Source organism: Hyperoodon ampullatus (genome assembly GCF_949752795.1).
Source record: "Hyperoodon ampullatus genome assembly, chromosome: 1".
Classification (NCBI taxonomy): domain Eukaryota; kingdom Metazoa; phylum Chordata; class Mammalia; order Artiodactyla; family Ziphiidae; genus Hyperoodon; species Hyperoodon ampullatus.
The window spans coordinates 178,247,258-178,262,870 of record NC_136914.1 but is presented as its reverse complement, the minus strand read 5'-3'; the positions used below and the strand labels follow the sequence as shown (position 1 = coordinate 178,262,870).

At 52.1% G+C, this 15,613-nt stretch overlaps 1 protein-coding gene across 1 annotated transcript; it reads right to left on the bottom strand.

The window, feature by feature from the left end:
- Nucleotides 1-3,733: 3,733 nt before the first annotated feature.
- RGR (retinal G protein coupled receptor) lies at nucleotides 3,734-13,306 on the bottom strand (the record flags this gene model as incomplete). Its single annotated transcript, XM_079705819.1, has 7 exons — nucleotides 3,734-3,865; nucleotides 4,333-4,446; nucleotides 6,261-6,378; nucleotides 8,031-8,184; nucleotides 9,826-9,947; nucleotides 11,026-11,182; nucleotides 13,228-13,306. The coding sequence occupies 7 exons, from the start codon at nucleotides 13,304-13,306 to the stop codon at nucleotides 3,734-3,736; spliced, it is 876 nt and encodes a 291-aa protein (XP_079561945.1).
- Nucleotides 13,307-15,613: the final 2,307 nt, after the last annotated feature.

The following is a 15,613-nucleotide window of genomic DNA, read 5'->3' as shown; positions in this document are numbered from 1 at the left end:
CCCACATCCCATAGTTTACTGTGTGTGCCCACATGTAATATCAGTATAAGGTGCTCTCACCTCCACTTTCCAGATGAATAATCCAAGTCAGAAAAATTCAGGGACTGCCCCAACTTCTCATGATTAGACAGAGGCAAAATCCAGACCAGGGCTTCCCTGGTGGCGCAGTGGTTGAGAGTCCGCCTGCCAATGCAGGGGACACGGGTTCGTGCCCCGGTCCGGGAAGATCCCACATGCCGCGGAGCAGCTGGGCCCGTGAGCCATGGCCGCTGAGCCTGCGATTCCGGAGCCTGTGCTCCGCAACGGGAGAGGCCACAGCAATGAGAGACCTGCGTGCCACAAAAAAAAAAAAAAAAAAAAAAAGCCAGACCAGATGTCCTAACCAAATCCTATGCATGGGAAAACTTTGGAGGTTTACAACTGGCAGAACGTTCAATGACTGTTCTGTAGGCAGAGAAAAGGGGAGCTATATAGGGCCCTCTGGGAGTCCTCTGGACAGTGGGAGTGCAATTCTGTGCCCTTCAAGGAGAGATGTGGAATCACATCATTATTTGGAGTGGAAAACAACTAGACATCAGGTTTCTGTAGCAAGAGCAGAAAAGAAAGCTTGTCCGGGATCCTGCAGGAATCTATAATTCACCCCAGTAGCCTTGTGTGGAACTTTCAGGCTCTTCAAAATACACCTCAGGGACTGGAGACCCAGGTTGAATTAATTTATCATTGAGTTAGCACTGCCACCCTGTGGTAGAAACTGGGCACTGCGTCATCATTATCTTCCAGGTAAGGACTTCTGCCTAGCACGCTGTTGCTTTCCCCCATTTCTTCTCTCTTCATTTAGCTTATGTGACAGGACAAATAGTAATGATATTACTGAGATGGGAAAAATAATCCAGGAGACAGTTTTGTTGGAGGGAGAATGAGCCTGTATTTGAACAAATTGAATTATGAGTGTCTCTAACAGGGAAAACAGCAGAAATCCTTTCAATTTCATGGCAAGGGGAAAGATATAAATAAATTAGGTCTACTACCTTGCTATTGAATGTAGAAAATTTGTAAAATCCTTTTACTTTTAAAAAAATATAGACGTAGTTTAGGCCATAATTAATTAATTAATTAATTTTAATTAATTAATTAATTTATTTATTTTTGCAGTACGCAGGCCTCTCACTGCTGTGGCCTCTCCCGCTGTGGAGCACAGGCTCCGGACTCGCAGGCTCATGGGCCCAGCCGCTCCGTGGCATGTGGGATCTTCCCGGACCGGGGCATGAACCCGTGTCCCCTGCATCGGCAGGCGGACTCTCAACCACTGCGCCACCAGGAAAGCGCGATAATTAATTTATGCTTCCTTCTTTTCTAATCAATCAGGCACACAGTCCCTCCTCTTCCCAGGAAAATTGTCCCAGTGGGGATCTTGGGAAGGAGACCAGGGATTGTACATTCCTTTACCTCAGAGACAACTTGCTACTTTATTTGTAATCTTAATTCAAGTCCATCTGTCAATAGGCAGAGTCATCTTTCCCAGCAAGAAGATGGGGCGGGGGGATGGGGGATATTATTCTACTGTGCTTATATTTCTTTTAATAAGAGCTTAAGTAAACTCTGAAATCAATGGATCTTAGAATGTAGGCACTCTTAGGAAGCAAATTTTGTGCCTTTTAAACTGGGCTTTATATAATCCCGCGGTTCTGCAGAAGTGGCGCCTTGATGAGTCTCCCTAAACCCATTCCCCAAGTGAGATGCAGGGGTATGGGTGGGTGGACTTGGGGCATCTGAACAAACAGCTTCGGGTGGGGCTCTGGTCGTTCCCCACCGGGTACTGTCAGGCCCTCCCATCTCCTGCCGACCCAGCCCAGGGTGGAGATGCCCCAAGCCCACCTTCCCCTCTCCAGACAGACTTGGGGATACAGGGCTCGAGCTAACGCTGTCCTTGGCCACATCTGGCCAACCTGCCTTCCTCCCTTCCTCTCTGAGCACCAGTGGGGGATTGATCTCTTTGGGGACATGGGCCACTCTTGCTGGGTGTCTGCAGCCTCGTCTAACCTTCCAGCCCTTCTCTCTTAGAGTCTGGGGCTCATCTCCCCTCTTCTCAATGTGTTTCCTCATCCCTCCTTAAGGATTTAGTGTTTCTAATGGGGAAGTAAAGGGTGGGTCCCCAGTAAAGGCCATTTAAAGGTCCACGGGCTGTGGAGGCAGAGTCAGCATCTCTGGGCCGCAGCATCCATCGCTTTCCTGGTGACCCACTCCGTCTGTGCGTGAGCCCGGCTCAGGTCCCAGGTTTCCCCACCCCATCCCCACTCCAGGACCGAAGACAAGGACCCTGCGTGGACGCTGGAGTGAGACCGAGTGGCATCTCGGCCTCCACAGTGCCTGGCACAGGGCATGGTCTAGGAAACAGTGCTGTGTGAAGGCTGCGTTCCCCTCCCCACCCCACAACGTTTTGCAAAATGATTGAAACGGCTTCTGCTTTGTGCAGACTTCTTGCGAGTTAGATGTTTCTGTGGCCTGATTTTCTGCATCTGCAAAACCAAGAGGCAGGTCCTGGTCTGCAGGGACCCCAGATGCTGTTCTCCTGGCCATCCACGCCCACCCCCGACGTGGCCCCTCTTCCCCTCAGCTCCACGGGATTGGCTTTCAGACTTGCTGCCTCTGCGGTGCTTGGGGCAGCTGTCCCTCCATCATCAGACCTTCTGAAGAGCCCTCAGTCACCTTCCACCCATCTCCATTTCCCTCTAGGGCCATGGGTCCCGCCCAGGCCTGTGCCCCTGCTGTGCCTTGTCCCTGAAGCGCTGGCTCTGTGGGAGGAGCAGAGGGACATCCAGGGATGGGGACCCCAGCGTTAGTGTCTCAAGCTCAGATGCCCGCGGGCTCCGCAGGGAACACACGAGCTGTAACTGATGGCAGAGCATGTGCCCTGGGCAAAGGGCAGAGCCACCCCGCGTCTCAAACTGTCACCATGGAGCCTCCTTTGGGGCTGGTGGGGCCTCATCTTCAGAGGTCTGGAGTTCTAAATAAATCGTCCTGATTTTTTAAATGTCGGCAACTAAGCAATGTACAGCTAGCTGTCTTGACTGGCGGGTGCTGGCGGGTACTTTCAGGGAGCAATTCGCACATGCCTGGTAACATTCTGGGCCTTTCTGCACAGTCAAGTCACCATTACTGTCATCACACCTCACAAGTTGGGAAACAAATGCCCAGAAAGAGTAAGTCACCTGCAAAGATCACAATTTAATAAGTGGTATTTGAACTCTGGCAGCCTGGGTTGAGCTCCCACAAACAAACCTGGGGCTTTCACCCCTTTCTATGCAAGTTTCTGAGTCCTAACAGCTGTTCTAATGAGCAGCAGCTTCTATGTGCGTGGTGAGTACACACTATCATGTGCAAGTCTCACGACAGACCTGAGGTGCATATTGACATCCTTATATTATGGGTCAGGAAGCTGAGTTCAGAGAGCGTGACTTTCCCAAGATCTCTCAGCCTCCGTGGGGACCGCTATGACCAACACTCAGGTCTGTCTGGCTCCAAAGTCCCGGCTCCTTCCACACAGCTTGGTTTCTCTCTGAATCCTCTGTGTCCAGCCTCGGGCCAGGCTCAAGAGGGCCATCGGGGATGGTGGGTGCGCGTCTGGAGCTTGGCTCCTGAGGCTGCTGGACATGACTCCCAGGCAGCCTCCTGCAAGAGGATCAGTCCAGGGTGGCCAGGGTGGGCCTGGGTCTGAGCAGCGCCCTGGAGAGGCTCACTGCTCTCGGTCCCGCTCTCTTTTCTGTGGCGAGAGGCACCGCCAGATTCCCCCGTGCACCATCTCACTGCCCAGAGCATAGTTGATGGCGTTGACCGTGGGCACAGCCTTGGCAATGAGAGCGGGCACCTGTTGTGACAGAAAAGTCCAGGAGAGAAGTTTCAGAGCCTCTTCTCCTCTCTCTGGTCCCAACTGGTGACTGCAGTCCCCCATGCTCACCCCGACATCCCCGCCCCCGCCGCCAAGCATCTGTCCTTAGCTTGATTCTGCAACCTCTAAGCCTTCTCTGACTATGACATACGTTGGTGGATGATGCATGGAATCACAATCCTCTGGGCACCAATCTCAGCCCCTGGTCCCAGAGTGTACGTGTTACCATCTGGCTGGCTGTCCCTGTCATCTCACATGAGGCCTAGGCCATGTCGAGCAGCGGCCCTGCGTGACCAGGGGACAAGCTAATACCCAGTGAGTTATGAGTGTTCAAAGGAAAAGAGAAAGAGAGAGCTTATCTTGGAGGCCATAAAAACAGAAAGAGAGATGGGGTGAAACAGAAGCACAAAGATGGGGAGAGCTTTGGGTACTGGCGGTGTCTGTACCATTTGCAGCTTGGGGGAGATGGAGGTCACATCCGCAACGGCTGCATACAGATATAGGAGAGCGTAGGGGCCCCAGCTGAGCAGCAGCGTCCTGGCTGGCAGAACGGTGTTCACCTGGGGAGACACGGGTAAAGGAGGGAGGCATCGACTTGCTCTAGGTGGTCGGCAGCCCCGTGAGGTCCAGGAACCAGGTCGGCACTCGGCAGGGCTGTGGGAAGATGCTGAGCCTGGGGGGGAACCTGGGACCGGATGAATCTCTCTTCTGTTTAAGATGTCTGACCCTAGGCCTCTCGTTCAAGCTTACTTGACCTCAGCTGCCTTGTCTGTAAAGTGGCCTGATAATGCCTGACTTGCCTGGAGGCCGGGACTGGCGTGGATAACGAGCTTCCTTCCTGGTCTGTGTTCTGAGAAACCAGGGGCTCTGTGAGTGTGAATGTGTGCGTAAGGGTCCCCAGGCTGAGCTGCCCTCACAACTCAGCCCCAGAACCAGCTGGCCATCAGTAGCTGCAGCCAAATTGCAGGTCAACCAGTCCTGGGTTCAAAGGGGCCGCTTTCCGCCGTGTGAGATAGAATCAAGCAGCAGGCGATGTGGTACTACCTGTGGCCACAGGAGGGCGCACGACTCGCGCTCTAATTTCAAGGTGGAACTTGCTAAATTCCAGCTCCCCACATATACTCAGAGGTTAAAATTTTGACGCTAAAAATCAGTGCCTATTTTCTTATTGACCATGTCGCCTTTTAACAAAGAAGGTGACAAGCTCGCAGGCGTGGACCCTGGGACAACGCGTGGCGACCTCTGTTGATGTTACTGAAACGGATGGTTTAAAGTCAACCCGGAAAAATCCGTGTGGCAGCCTTGTCTCCTGGATTGCACCTTCAATAAAATGTGGCGACTTTGAGCACCCAGACAGGGCTAGGGGAGGGCAGAGCGCGGAGGACCACCGTGGAGGCGGTGATGAGCGCCGGGGAAAGCACCGGCACAGCCCTCGCCCTCCTTCTGTGACCAGGGGAACCTGGGTCCACAGCTAAAATCGATTTGTACAGTGCTTTTCCAATTCACAGAAAAAAAAATGTGGCAGATGAAGTTTCTCATCAAAGAGAGTGTTTCTTTTATGCACTACGATTGCCCACTTGGGTGGTGGAGTCCCAGACCTGGGTTTGATCCAACTCTGCTATTACTAATTGCATGGCTTTTGAGTTGTTTAGCTAATAACCCCTTTCAGCCTCAAATTTCGAATCTGTGACCTAGGGACAGTAAAACCTTCCTTCCTCGGGGAGTGGGTGCAAAAATGAAATGACATAATGCACATAAAGTAACATTAGTACCTGGGTTTTTTGTTTTGTTTTGTTTTTGTTTTTGAATTTTGGGTACTTCTTATGACTCATCTGCTAGAGACTGTTCAGTTGATAAAGTTAAAGGAAAATTGTGGCAAGAAAATATTAATGCAGAAATTGAGAAATGACCAGGAGGGCTTATTCTGAAGCATTGTTTTTCTTGGACAAACGTGCTTTCAGGTGTGGTTTTATGTTGTGGGTAACAGCCTGTGCCTGTGATTCAATGAAACATCTTGAAGCAATTTAAAAGTAGCATTTAAAATGCGGGTAATTTTGTGCCAACCCTTACATTCTTGTGAAGGAGCAAGTGTAACAGCAAGGATGGCGTCCGGTAGGGCACCCTGGCTCTCAGAGTTATGGGGTCTGGGTAAGTCTGAGCAGTTCTGATAAGTTCCTCCCAGGTCTCGGTGATCCCCAGCAATGGGGAAGGTGTGTTTCTGCCCTAACACCCCATGCTCAATGTACAAAAGCTGGATTTCTTTCCTGATCGTTGAAAACACAGAGAACCCCTGATTGTTGTCACATCATTCATGTTCCCTGCTGTCCCTGAGAGGGACAGAGAGATTCCTCCCGCTCTAGGTGTTGATCCTTACCGGAGGACGGCCAGTCTTCCCGAGTTTCTGCTCCATGAGCCGATAGGATATGACTGTGATGAAGAGGGGCAGGAGGAAGTTGAAAAAAGCCATAGTGAAGAGGAAGCTGGTGAAGTTTCTGCAGACAGAGGGGATGGAGGAGCCAGGATTGCCTCTCAGAGACGATCACCTACCCTAGAAAGCCCACCAGACTTTGCTCTAGACAGTCAGGTGCACGGAACTGCTCCCGTCAGATGCGTTTTCAGAGTGTGGGTGCTCCCAAGTCCCAGCTGAACTCCCCTCGGAACCAGAGAGCTACTAGGTCCTCCTGGAACCTGCCTTTAGGAGCCAGGGAGCTGGAATGAGGGATAGTCCTCCTTGAACTTGCTGTTGGGCGGTTCAAGCGCTCAGCCCTGCTCTCTGTATGTGCCCCAAGCATAGAGAACGGGACACTTTAGTTTGGGAAACGTGTTTACCAAATGGAGATGTCAGTGGACCAGGAGGAAGGATCATCCAAGGAGTGTTCCTGGCATAGGGATTTGGAAGGACCCTGTGGATGAGACTGGACGTTGTATCACTGAAGAAATCATTGAAGGGACCAGAGAAGAGCCTGGGGTCCCAGGTAGTGGTGATGGGGAGGCAAGAGGGCTGCCCAGAAGCAGGTGGGAGTCACAGGGAGGTAGGCTGCCATTCCATGAAGGGGAGACCATGTCACCAGGGTGCTGTCCACTAAGGAGGAGTGGGAAGGAGGGCTGCCAGAAGGGCTGGACACCAGCTGGGGAAATACCTGCAGGGAATGCCCTGAAGGGCATTAGACAAGACCCAGGGTTCTCCAGTGGGTTTGACCCGGGAAGCGGGTCATCAATGCAGGTGCTTTATGAGTAAACATGAATAAACATGTAAAGCAGATGAATGAAATGTGCCTCTAGTGGAAGCAAGAGGGGGGCTGAAGCCCACATGGTCCCTCCGCAAGGCAGCCCCTAGAGGGAGCTCTGGACTCCCCAGAGCCAGGTCGACCTGGCAGTATACTAGACGTGTGGTCCACAATGGTAGGCTCCATCATGCATTTATTCTTTTTTTTTTTTTTTTTTTTTTTTTTTTTTGCGGTATGCAGGCCTCTCACTGTTGTGGCCTCTCCCGTTGTGGAGCACAGGCTCCGGACGCACAGGCTCAGCGGCCACGGCTCATGGGCCCAGCTGCTCCGTGGCATGTGGGATCTTCCCGGACCGGGGCACGAACCCGTGTCCCCTGCATCGGCAGGTGGACTCTCAACCACTGCGCCACCAGGGAAGCCCCATGCATTTATTCTTGTCTCTCCAGGGCTTGGCCCAGGGCTTGGCTCACAGCAGACGCTCAAGGAATTCAGAGAACTGAACTCTATGCCAAGGAGGTCCCTTCCAATGCAAAGACCTTAACATTCTTTGACGCTATCGAACCAAGGATATGGCTCCCTGTAGAAGTTGGTAAGTTAGAGCTGGGACATCTGACTGTACTGAAGGTGGCAAAGGGGTCATGGGGCTCAGTGAATGTTATAACCAACACAGGCCAATAGCTCCCCGGAAAGGACCCCTTCTGGGGCCCAACTCTGCACCCCAATTTGCATAACATTCCCATAACTTGGCCAGTCTTTGGAATGGGCTTTCCTTAGTGGGTATGATGACTAGGGGGTTGAGATTGTCTGGCAAATGCTGACATGTCCCCATTTGGATTTTCAGCTGACACTGCTGTCCTACAGACTCAAAGCCAAGACTCCCATGGAAAGGAGCCTCGAAGCCACTCCCCTCACCTCACCTGTCCGGCCTGGAATAGTCCAGGGTGCAGCATGTCCCCAGCGGCTCACGGGCATAGTGTCCCCAGCCCAGGAGGGGCAGTGTTGCCCAGAAGGCAGAAGACAGCCACACAAAGAGAACCAAGGAGACGGCCGTGTTCCAATCCAGTCGGCTGCCTGCATGGGACACAGGAGGAGGATGGTTGAGAGGAGGAGATAGCTTGGCAGAGTGAAAAATAATGGACTCTGTGGTCATGCAGAATGTCCCTAACTGCTGCCTCTGGTGCTTAACAGCATAGTGCCTCAGGCAATTAAGAGTTTCTCTGAGCCTCAGTTTTCTCCTTCACAAAGTCGAAATGATACTCCCTGCTTCAGATGATTGTTATGAAGAATAAAAAAGATAATTTTTATTAGAACACACCCCCCTTCCCTCTTCCCTGTTTTCGTGCTGCTCGTCTGTGCCCTCCAGCATGGGAAGGGCTTTGATCCAGAGGCCCATGGGACAGGGATTAACTGCTCTATATTAAGGCCGAGAGCCTGTTGCCATCGGAGAAGGTGTGCATTCCTGTGTGCACATGTGAGAGTGCGTGTGTGTGTGTATGTGTGTGTATGCGTGTATGATGGTCTGAGGGAGCTTTGGGGACAGGGCTGGGGTAGAAGTGGTGGGAGAGGAGCTCCAAGGTCAGATGGGGTGGGAGGGGCTCAGATAGGAGTTAGGATAAGAACGAAGGCTTTTTTTTTTGGCCTGGACAGAGGCATGTGACTTTGTGGAGGGCAGGGGGCCACGTGTGTCTGTGGCCAGGGCAGATCTGCGATTCCAAAGGAAAGTGCTCAGGTCTTGAGGTCATGCTAGCTATGGACCCCAGAGTAGCCTCTGTGCCAGGCAAATCCACAGCTCCAGGACTCAGAGCCCAGGAGACAAAGGGAGAGATTCCCTCTGGAGGCATCCAGGCTGTGCCCAATCCCAGCTCTGCCCCTATCGCTGTGTGACTCGGGGCAAGCTACTCAACTTCTCTGAGCCTCTGCTTCCCAGTCTGCAAGCTGGGGGTTTGCTGTGAGTGGTAACTGAGCCACGGCCCCCCAGATACATGTTTATGTATCTCTGTGGTGAGTGTTATTCTAAATGGTCTATGGGTGAACATGTTTTTTACTTTAATGTGTATTAAAATTATAAGGACATTAAAGTTGTGATTTCACAGATATTTTTTAGAATGAGACTAAAGCAGGTGTTTAAATTTTTAAAAATGGGTCACTTTTAAGAAAAACAAAAAAACAGAGCAGGTGGTACACTGATACGGATAATTACGAAGATGGAATTTGACAATACAGCTTGGAAAATCTAGAGCTAGACTCATTTTCATGAAGCCTTCGCATGACAGAGGCTCCATGGAATTGTGGGGTGCGAAGGCACATGCCCAGTTTTACACACACACACACACACACACACACACACGTCACCTCTCTGCTTCCCAACAGTGCCTGTCTTCAAGGGCATTTTCTGTATCCAGGATCTCATTTGATTTTCAAAATAAAACTGTGAGGTAGGTTATAAAAATCATCCTACAGAGGAGGAGACTAAGTTCAGAGAGGACCTCTGACTTGCCTGAGGCTGTAGTGAGGGCACAGGCAGCCTTCCCAGCATGTGCCTCAACACCTCTCCTGCACTCTCCTCCCCCCTTTCCTGAGTGCCCACACCCCATGCTCATGGGCACCTACACCCACCCACAGTTCCCTGAACTGGGAAACACTGAGCAGACCTTCTCCCTGATCACCCTCAGTAGGTGGATGTCCCTCCACTGTGGGAACCCAAAGACATACGGGTGCAGTAGTGGTGATAGCGCCCCCAGGCGATGGCTGCACTGCTGCAGATGCTGGCCAACACTGTTGCAAAGCCCTGGAAGCCGTGAGCCTGGCAGCCTTCTGAGCCATAGGGCCAGCGCCTGTGGGAGACACGGGGCACCAGTGACCCCTCCCCCCATCCCTGTCTTCCTCCCTCACCTGCTCAGCAGCAGCTTGGAAGGCACTTTTAGCTCCTTAGAAAAGGGCTTTAGTATCTGTTTTTCCTATGAGGAAACTGGGGCCTTAGAGATCGAGCCGCTGGGGTGAAGGAGTGGAGCCTGATGCCGACTCTCCAGGCTCAGGGTCCTTCACGGCACCTCTGTTGGACCGAAGGGTCTCCCAGGTGATCAGATGCCTGCATCACAGGAAATGGAACAACCTGGTTGGGAGGAGAGCTCGTGCCTGAGGCTCAGAGGGGAAAACGTACTGAGCCAATGTCACACAGCAGATGAAGACAAAGACAGAGGGTAGATCCCAGGCCTCCCAACTCCCAGCCTCATGGGCCAAGCAAGGTGGAAGCTTCAGTTGTCCCTCCCCAGCCCTGGAGGAGAACAAGGCAAGGAATCCTCACTGATTCAGACCCTCAGACTGGTCAGCTCTGAGTGTTCATAGGAGGGCGGCGGTGGGGTGGGGGTGGGGCTCTAGCTTTCACAGGAATGTTCCATCTGCTTAAGAAAACAATCTGGTAAACACCTTCTGAGGCCACTTCGGAAGACCCTGGTTTGCACATAAGGTCTTAGACACTTGTCAAAATCCTGTTTGCTTTCACAAACACTTATTTAAGGCTTCCTAGGTGCCAAGCATTGTTTTATGTTATTTACAAATAATAAGTCAATACTTCCAACAACCATATGGGTTAGGTAATAATATGCAATTTACAGAAGAAGCCGAGAGATAGAAATAATGAAGTCAGGATTCCAACCTAGGCGGCCTGGTTGCAGAGCCCATCCTCTTAACCCCCGCAGTCAGCCAGCTCTGATGGTCAGGTCCGAGCAACTCCTGCGTTCCAGAAATCGCCTGGGGTTCTACAAGGATAGTCTGGAATTCGGATTTAACCTAGTTCAGTCTGCCCACCCTCTCCCCTATAGTCTTCTACAGGGAGGCAGAATGTCTCTGGCTTGCTGCCCAGTACCCAGAGGTCAGGACCCAGAGCCCAGGGACTACGGAGGGGGCAGGTACCGGAGGAGGCTGGACGTGGCTGCCATGAGGGCATTCAGGCTAATCCCACTGTCCGACAGCGCCAAGCTCAGCACCAGCAGGTGGCTGGGAGTCCGCAGCTCCGGGTTCTTGCAGAAACAGAGGATGGTCAGGCCATTGAGGCCGAGGCCGGAGAGAGCTGAAAGGAAGGGGAGAGCTGGCACTGGGGCCGCAGAGGCCCTCCTGGGCTCAGAATGAGGGGCCGTGGGGGGGATGGGGCCTCAGCAGCCTCCCCCGAAGCCCTCAGCATCCATCTCAGTGCAGCTCACCCAGCCCCTACACAGTGGGTTGGCCCTCAGGTACCGAAAGCCACAAGATGTACACCCTGCCTTCTACCAACGCACAGTCTGATGGGAAGACAGACAAGGAAGAAGTCTGATAAAGTGCAGCACGGTTTGTGCCAGAACAATCACAGTCATGGACAGCCACGGAGCACTTATCACGTGCCCGGCAGGGTGCTGAGCACTTTATGTGGGTCCTCCCAGTCAGTCTTCACCTGGACACCGTCCTCCCCACTTACAGCAGAGAGGCCGAGGCTCAGAGATGCTGGCCAGCTTGCCCTAAGTATGCAGCTAGGAAGTGGTGGAGCTGGGACTGGAAATCAGGTTTTTCAAATTCCAGAATGCCTTCTCCAAGGGCTCTGGAGCAATGTCAGGGAGAGTGTTGGATAAGGGGTGGCAGCGTAGAACTGGGAGCTTCCCAGGACACCAGGCAGTGAGGTGAGCTTGAAGGGAGTGGTCTCCATGGTAGACAGACCTGACCTTGAACTTCGGCTTTATCACTCATTTGCCGCCCCTTATGCTCCCTGCACCTGGGCTTCTCCCGTCTAAAGAGGAATGGGGAAGGATCCTGCATTCAAACTGTGAGCGTCCACTAGAAGGACAAGGCGTGGAAGAACATTCTAAAAAGAGGGAGCAGCACGGGGCTTCCCTGGTGGCGCAGTGGTTGAGAATCTGCTTGCTAATGCAGGGGACACGGGTTCGAGCCCTGGTCTGGGAGGATCCCACATGCCGCGGAGCAACTAGGCCCATGAGCCACAACTACTGAGCCTGCGCGTCTGGAGCTTGTGCTCCGCAGTAAGAGAGGCCGCGATAGTGAGAGGCCCGCACACCGCGATGAAGAGTGGCCCCCGCTTGCCACAACTAGAGAAAGCACTCACACAGAAACAAAGACCCAACACAGCAAAAATTAATTAATTAATTAATAAACTCCTACCCCCAACATCTTAAAAAAAAAAAAAGAGGGAACAGCACGTGCAAAAACATAAAGCTGTAAACTTTCAAGGCATGTTTGAGGACCTAGAGGGATGCTAGATTGTAGGGCTCCCAGTGGAGAGGAAAAGGGGCTTTGGCCACCAGACGATGACATCCAGGGTCTCTGGGACCAGTCTAGTGGCTGCGGCTCCCTCTCCACTGTCAGTTCTTGCTGGGTGAGAAAAAGTGTTGATTATTTCTCTGGATCTGCTTTGAACAAGGGCTGCATCCCTCATCAACCTAGTCTTGGGCTGGCCCAACTCCAGCATCTACCGGCCCAGCTCTGGCCTCAGTGATCATCTTAGGGACTCTGGATTGAAGGTGGCACCTCATGGACCCAGGTCACCACTAGAGCAGAAGACCTTAGGGCCAAGGGAATGGAGATGGTCCAAGTAATGTGGGGCCAGAGAGGAAGGGAATGAATGAACTGAAAACCCTGGATGTCTATCTAGGCTAGCACTTTATGCCCTCATCCCATCTAAACTTTACCACCACCCACTTGGCACGTCAGGGCACTGAGGGTCAGAGAGCTCAAGTGTCTTGGTTTCAGTGACACAGACAGAAAGTGGCAGAGCTGTCTGCCTCCAGAGCCTACCAGGGGCCTGATCTTATATGAGATTCTTAGCAGGACTTCCAGGGAGTGGATTCAACTTTCTCTTGGCTGCAGAGACATGAAAAGCCCTGGTTCTTGGTCGTGCCCTGGGCAGACATCCCCTCCTCAAAGTTCCTCCCTCCCTGACCCTGACCAACTTCTCTCTCTTGGCTTCCCAGCCTGCGTGCTGCATCCCGCAGGTGCAGCCATCAGAAGACCCCATGGGTCCGGGCACAGAGGAGTAGGGTTTGGGACCTCTCCTTGCCAGCTTTGCAGCTGCGGCCTGGGTTCTGGGACCTGGCCGAGTTCCTGCTCCACCCCGGCTCCTGCCTGGCTCACCTTCCACCAGCAGCACCGTTCCCACTGCCAGGACCTCCAGCTCCCCGAAGCCAGTGGGCAGGGTCCCGGACTCTGCCATTCTCTCTGCCTTTCTCCCAACTGACCCAGCTCTTCTCTGGCTCCCCCAACCCAGACCCCTCTGTTATAAAGGGCCATTCCACGTGCTGGCACATGCAGGTTATTATGCTAGACATTGAGTTCCTTTTTGCTGCCTTCCCTGGCCCCTCCAAATTGTCCTCTTGGCCCGGAGAAAGGAACCCATTCATCAGTTAGACAGTGCCGCCTTTGTGAAGCCAGCACGGAGTCCTGCCTCATTCATTTCAGCTCCATCGGATTAAGGACCTGGAATCCAAATGGTGTATGGCTGAAAGCTAAATTAGAAGAGAGTTGCATAACGAAGGGAGGGATGGGGAGCAGAAGTGGGGATTTGAGCTGCAGCTGAGCCTGAGAACAGGTCAGGAGCCAGGCCCTTCCTTGTTTTCAGGTGCTGACAAGCCTAGCACCTGTGTGCATGTGTGTGCACGTATGTGTGTGCATCCACCTGCTCATGTGTGTGTTCTCACAAGCGATGGGGAAAGAATGCTGGTTGGGAAATCATTTGCTGTCATAGAAAGAGCTCCAACTGGGACTAGAGACTGGTTCTGGTTCTGCATTAACCATTAACTAGCTATGTCCCTGGGGCGGGACCACTGGGGCCATCTCAGTTGCCTCTTTTGCAAAGTAAGCATCTTTGTCCCTGGCCTGTGTGAGTCTTGGTCGGAAGAATACATGGTGGATATAGCCTTTGGGGCTGCAGTTCCTGTCTCCCATAGAGCACTTAGGCTATGCAAGCACAAGCATCTCCCAAGGCACTGGATTGGGACAGAGGGGCTTCTGTCTTCTTGTAAGTGGCCCATGACCCACTAAGAGCTGTGCCTTCTATAAATGAGGGACTGCTACAAGTTACACACTGGCTTATAGTGACAGTTACATCAAGAAACACTATTCCTGGGCTTCCCTGGTGGTGCAGTGGTTGTGAGTCCGCCTGCCGATGCAGGGGACACGGGTTCGTGCCCCTGTCCGGGAAGATCCCACATGCCACGGAGCGGCTAGGCCCGTGAGCCATGGCCGCTGAGCCTGCATGTCCGGAGCCTGTGCTCCGCAATGGGAGAGGCCACAAGAGTGAGAGGCCCGCGTACCGCAAAACAAAACAAAAAAAAAAGAAACACTATTCCTGGGAATTCTCTGGGGGTCCAGTGGTTAGGATTCTTCGCTTTCACTGCCAAGGCCTAGGTTCAATCCCTGGTCGGGGAATTAAGATCCGACCAGCTGCACAGCGCAGATAAAAAAAAAAGAAAGAAAAAAGAAAAAAAGAGAAGAAGAGAAGAGGAAAAAAAAAGAAACACTAATCCAGAACAACTTAATTCATTTTCAGGTAAAGAAACCAAGGCTCAGAGTGCTACCTTTACTGAACACAAGCTCATGTGCCCGATGCACAGTGTGGCTAAACAAACGTAAGCATCAGTTTGAAGCAGAGAAAGGTTTATTGCAGGCCATGCAAGGAGAAGGAGTGGCTCGTGCCCCCCAAAACGCAAACTCCCCGGAAGGGTTTCAGCAAAGCATTTTTTTTTTTTTTTTTGCCGTATGCGGGCCTCTCACTGTTGTGGCCTCTCCCGTTGCGGAGCACAGGCCTCGGATGCGCATGCTCAGCGACCACGGCGCAGGCTCAGCAGCCATGGCTCATGGGCCCAGCCGCCCCGCGGCATGTGGTATCCGGGACCGGGGCACGAACCTGTGTCCCCTGCATCAGCAGGCGGACTCAGGAAAGCATTTTTAAAGGCAAGGTGAGGGAGGGGCATGGTTGGTTGTTGCAGACTTCTTGGTGTCAGATCCTTTGTTCTTGCAGCTGTCCACCTATGTCAGGCCACTAATGTTCTTGTAAACCTTCAACAAGACAAATGTTATTCTCTTTCCGCAACTCTTTATCTCTTTATGAATGGAAAAGTGTTATACTCTTAAAGGTCAGAGCTTTGAGAATGGGCTATTCTGTATATTTCAGGCTATAGGCAACATTCTTAACTCTAAGCCAAAGCAATAGAATAACAAAGTTAAAGAAACAGATCTAATATGGAGTCAGGTTTGTTCTTCCTTATTACACTACCAGTAATATAGCTAATATTTATTGAGTGCTCACTAAGGGCTAGGCACTGTGCTAAATGATCTTATGAGGATTCTTACCACAACTGCACAAATTAGATACCATCATCCTTTTCTTTTCACACAAAGAAACTGAGGCTCAAAGCAGTAAAGAATTAGCCTGAGGTCATGCAGTGATTCAAGGATGGAGCTGGAATGGAAGCCCAGTCTCCTACTGCCTGGGCTCCTGGTCAAGCAGCTCATTTTATCC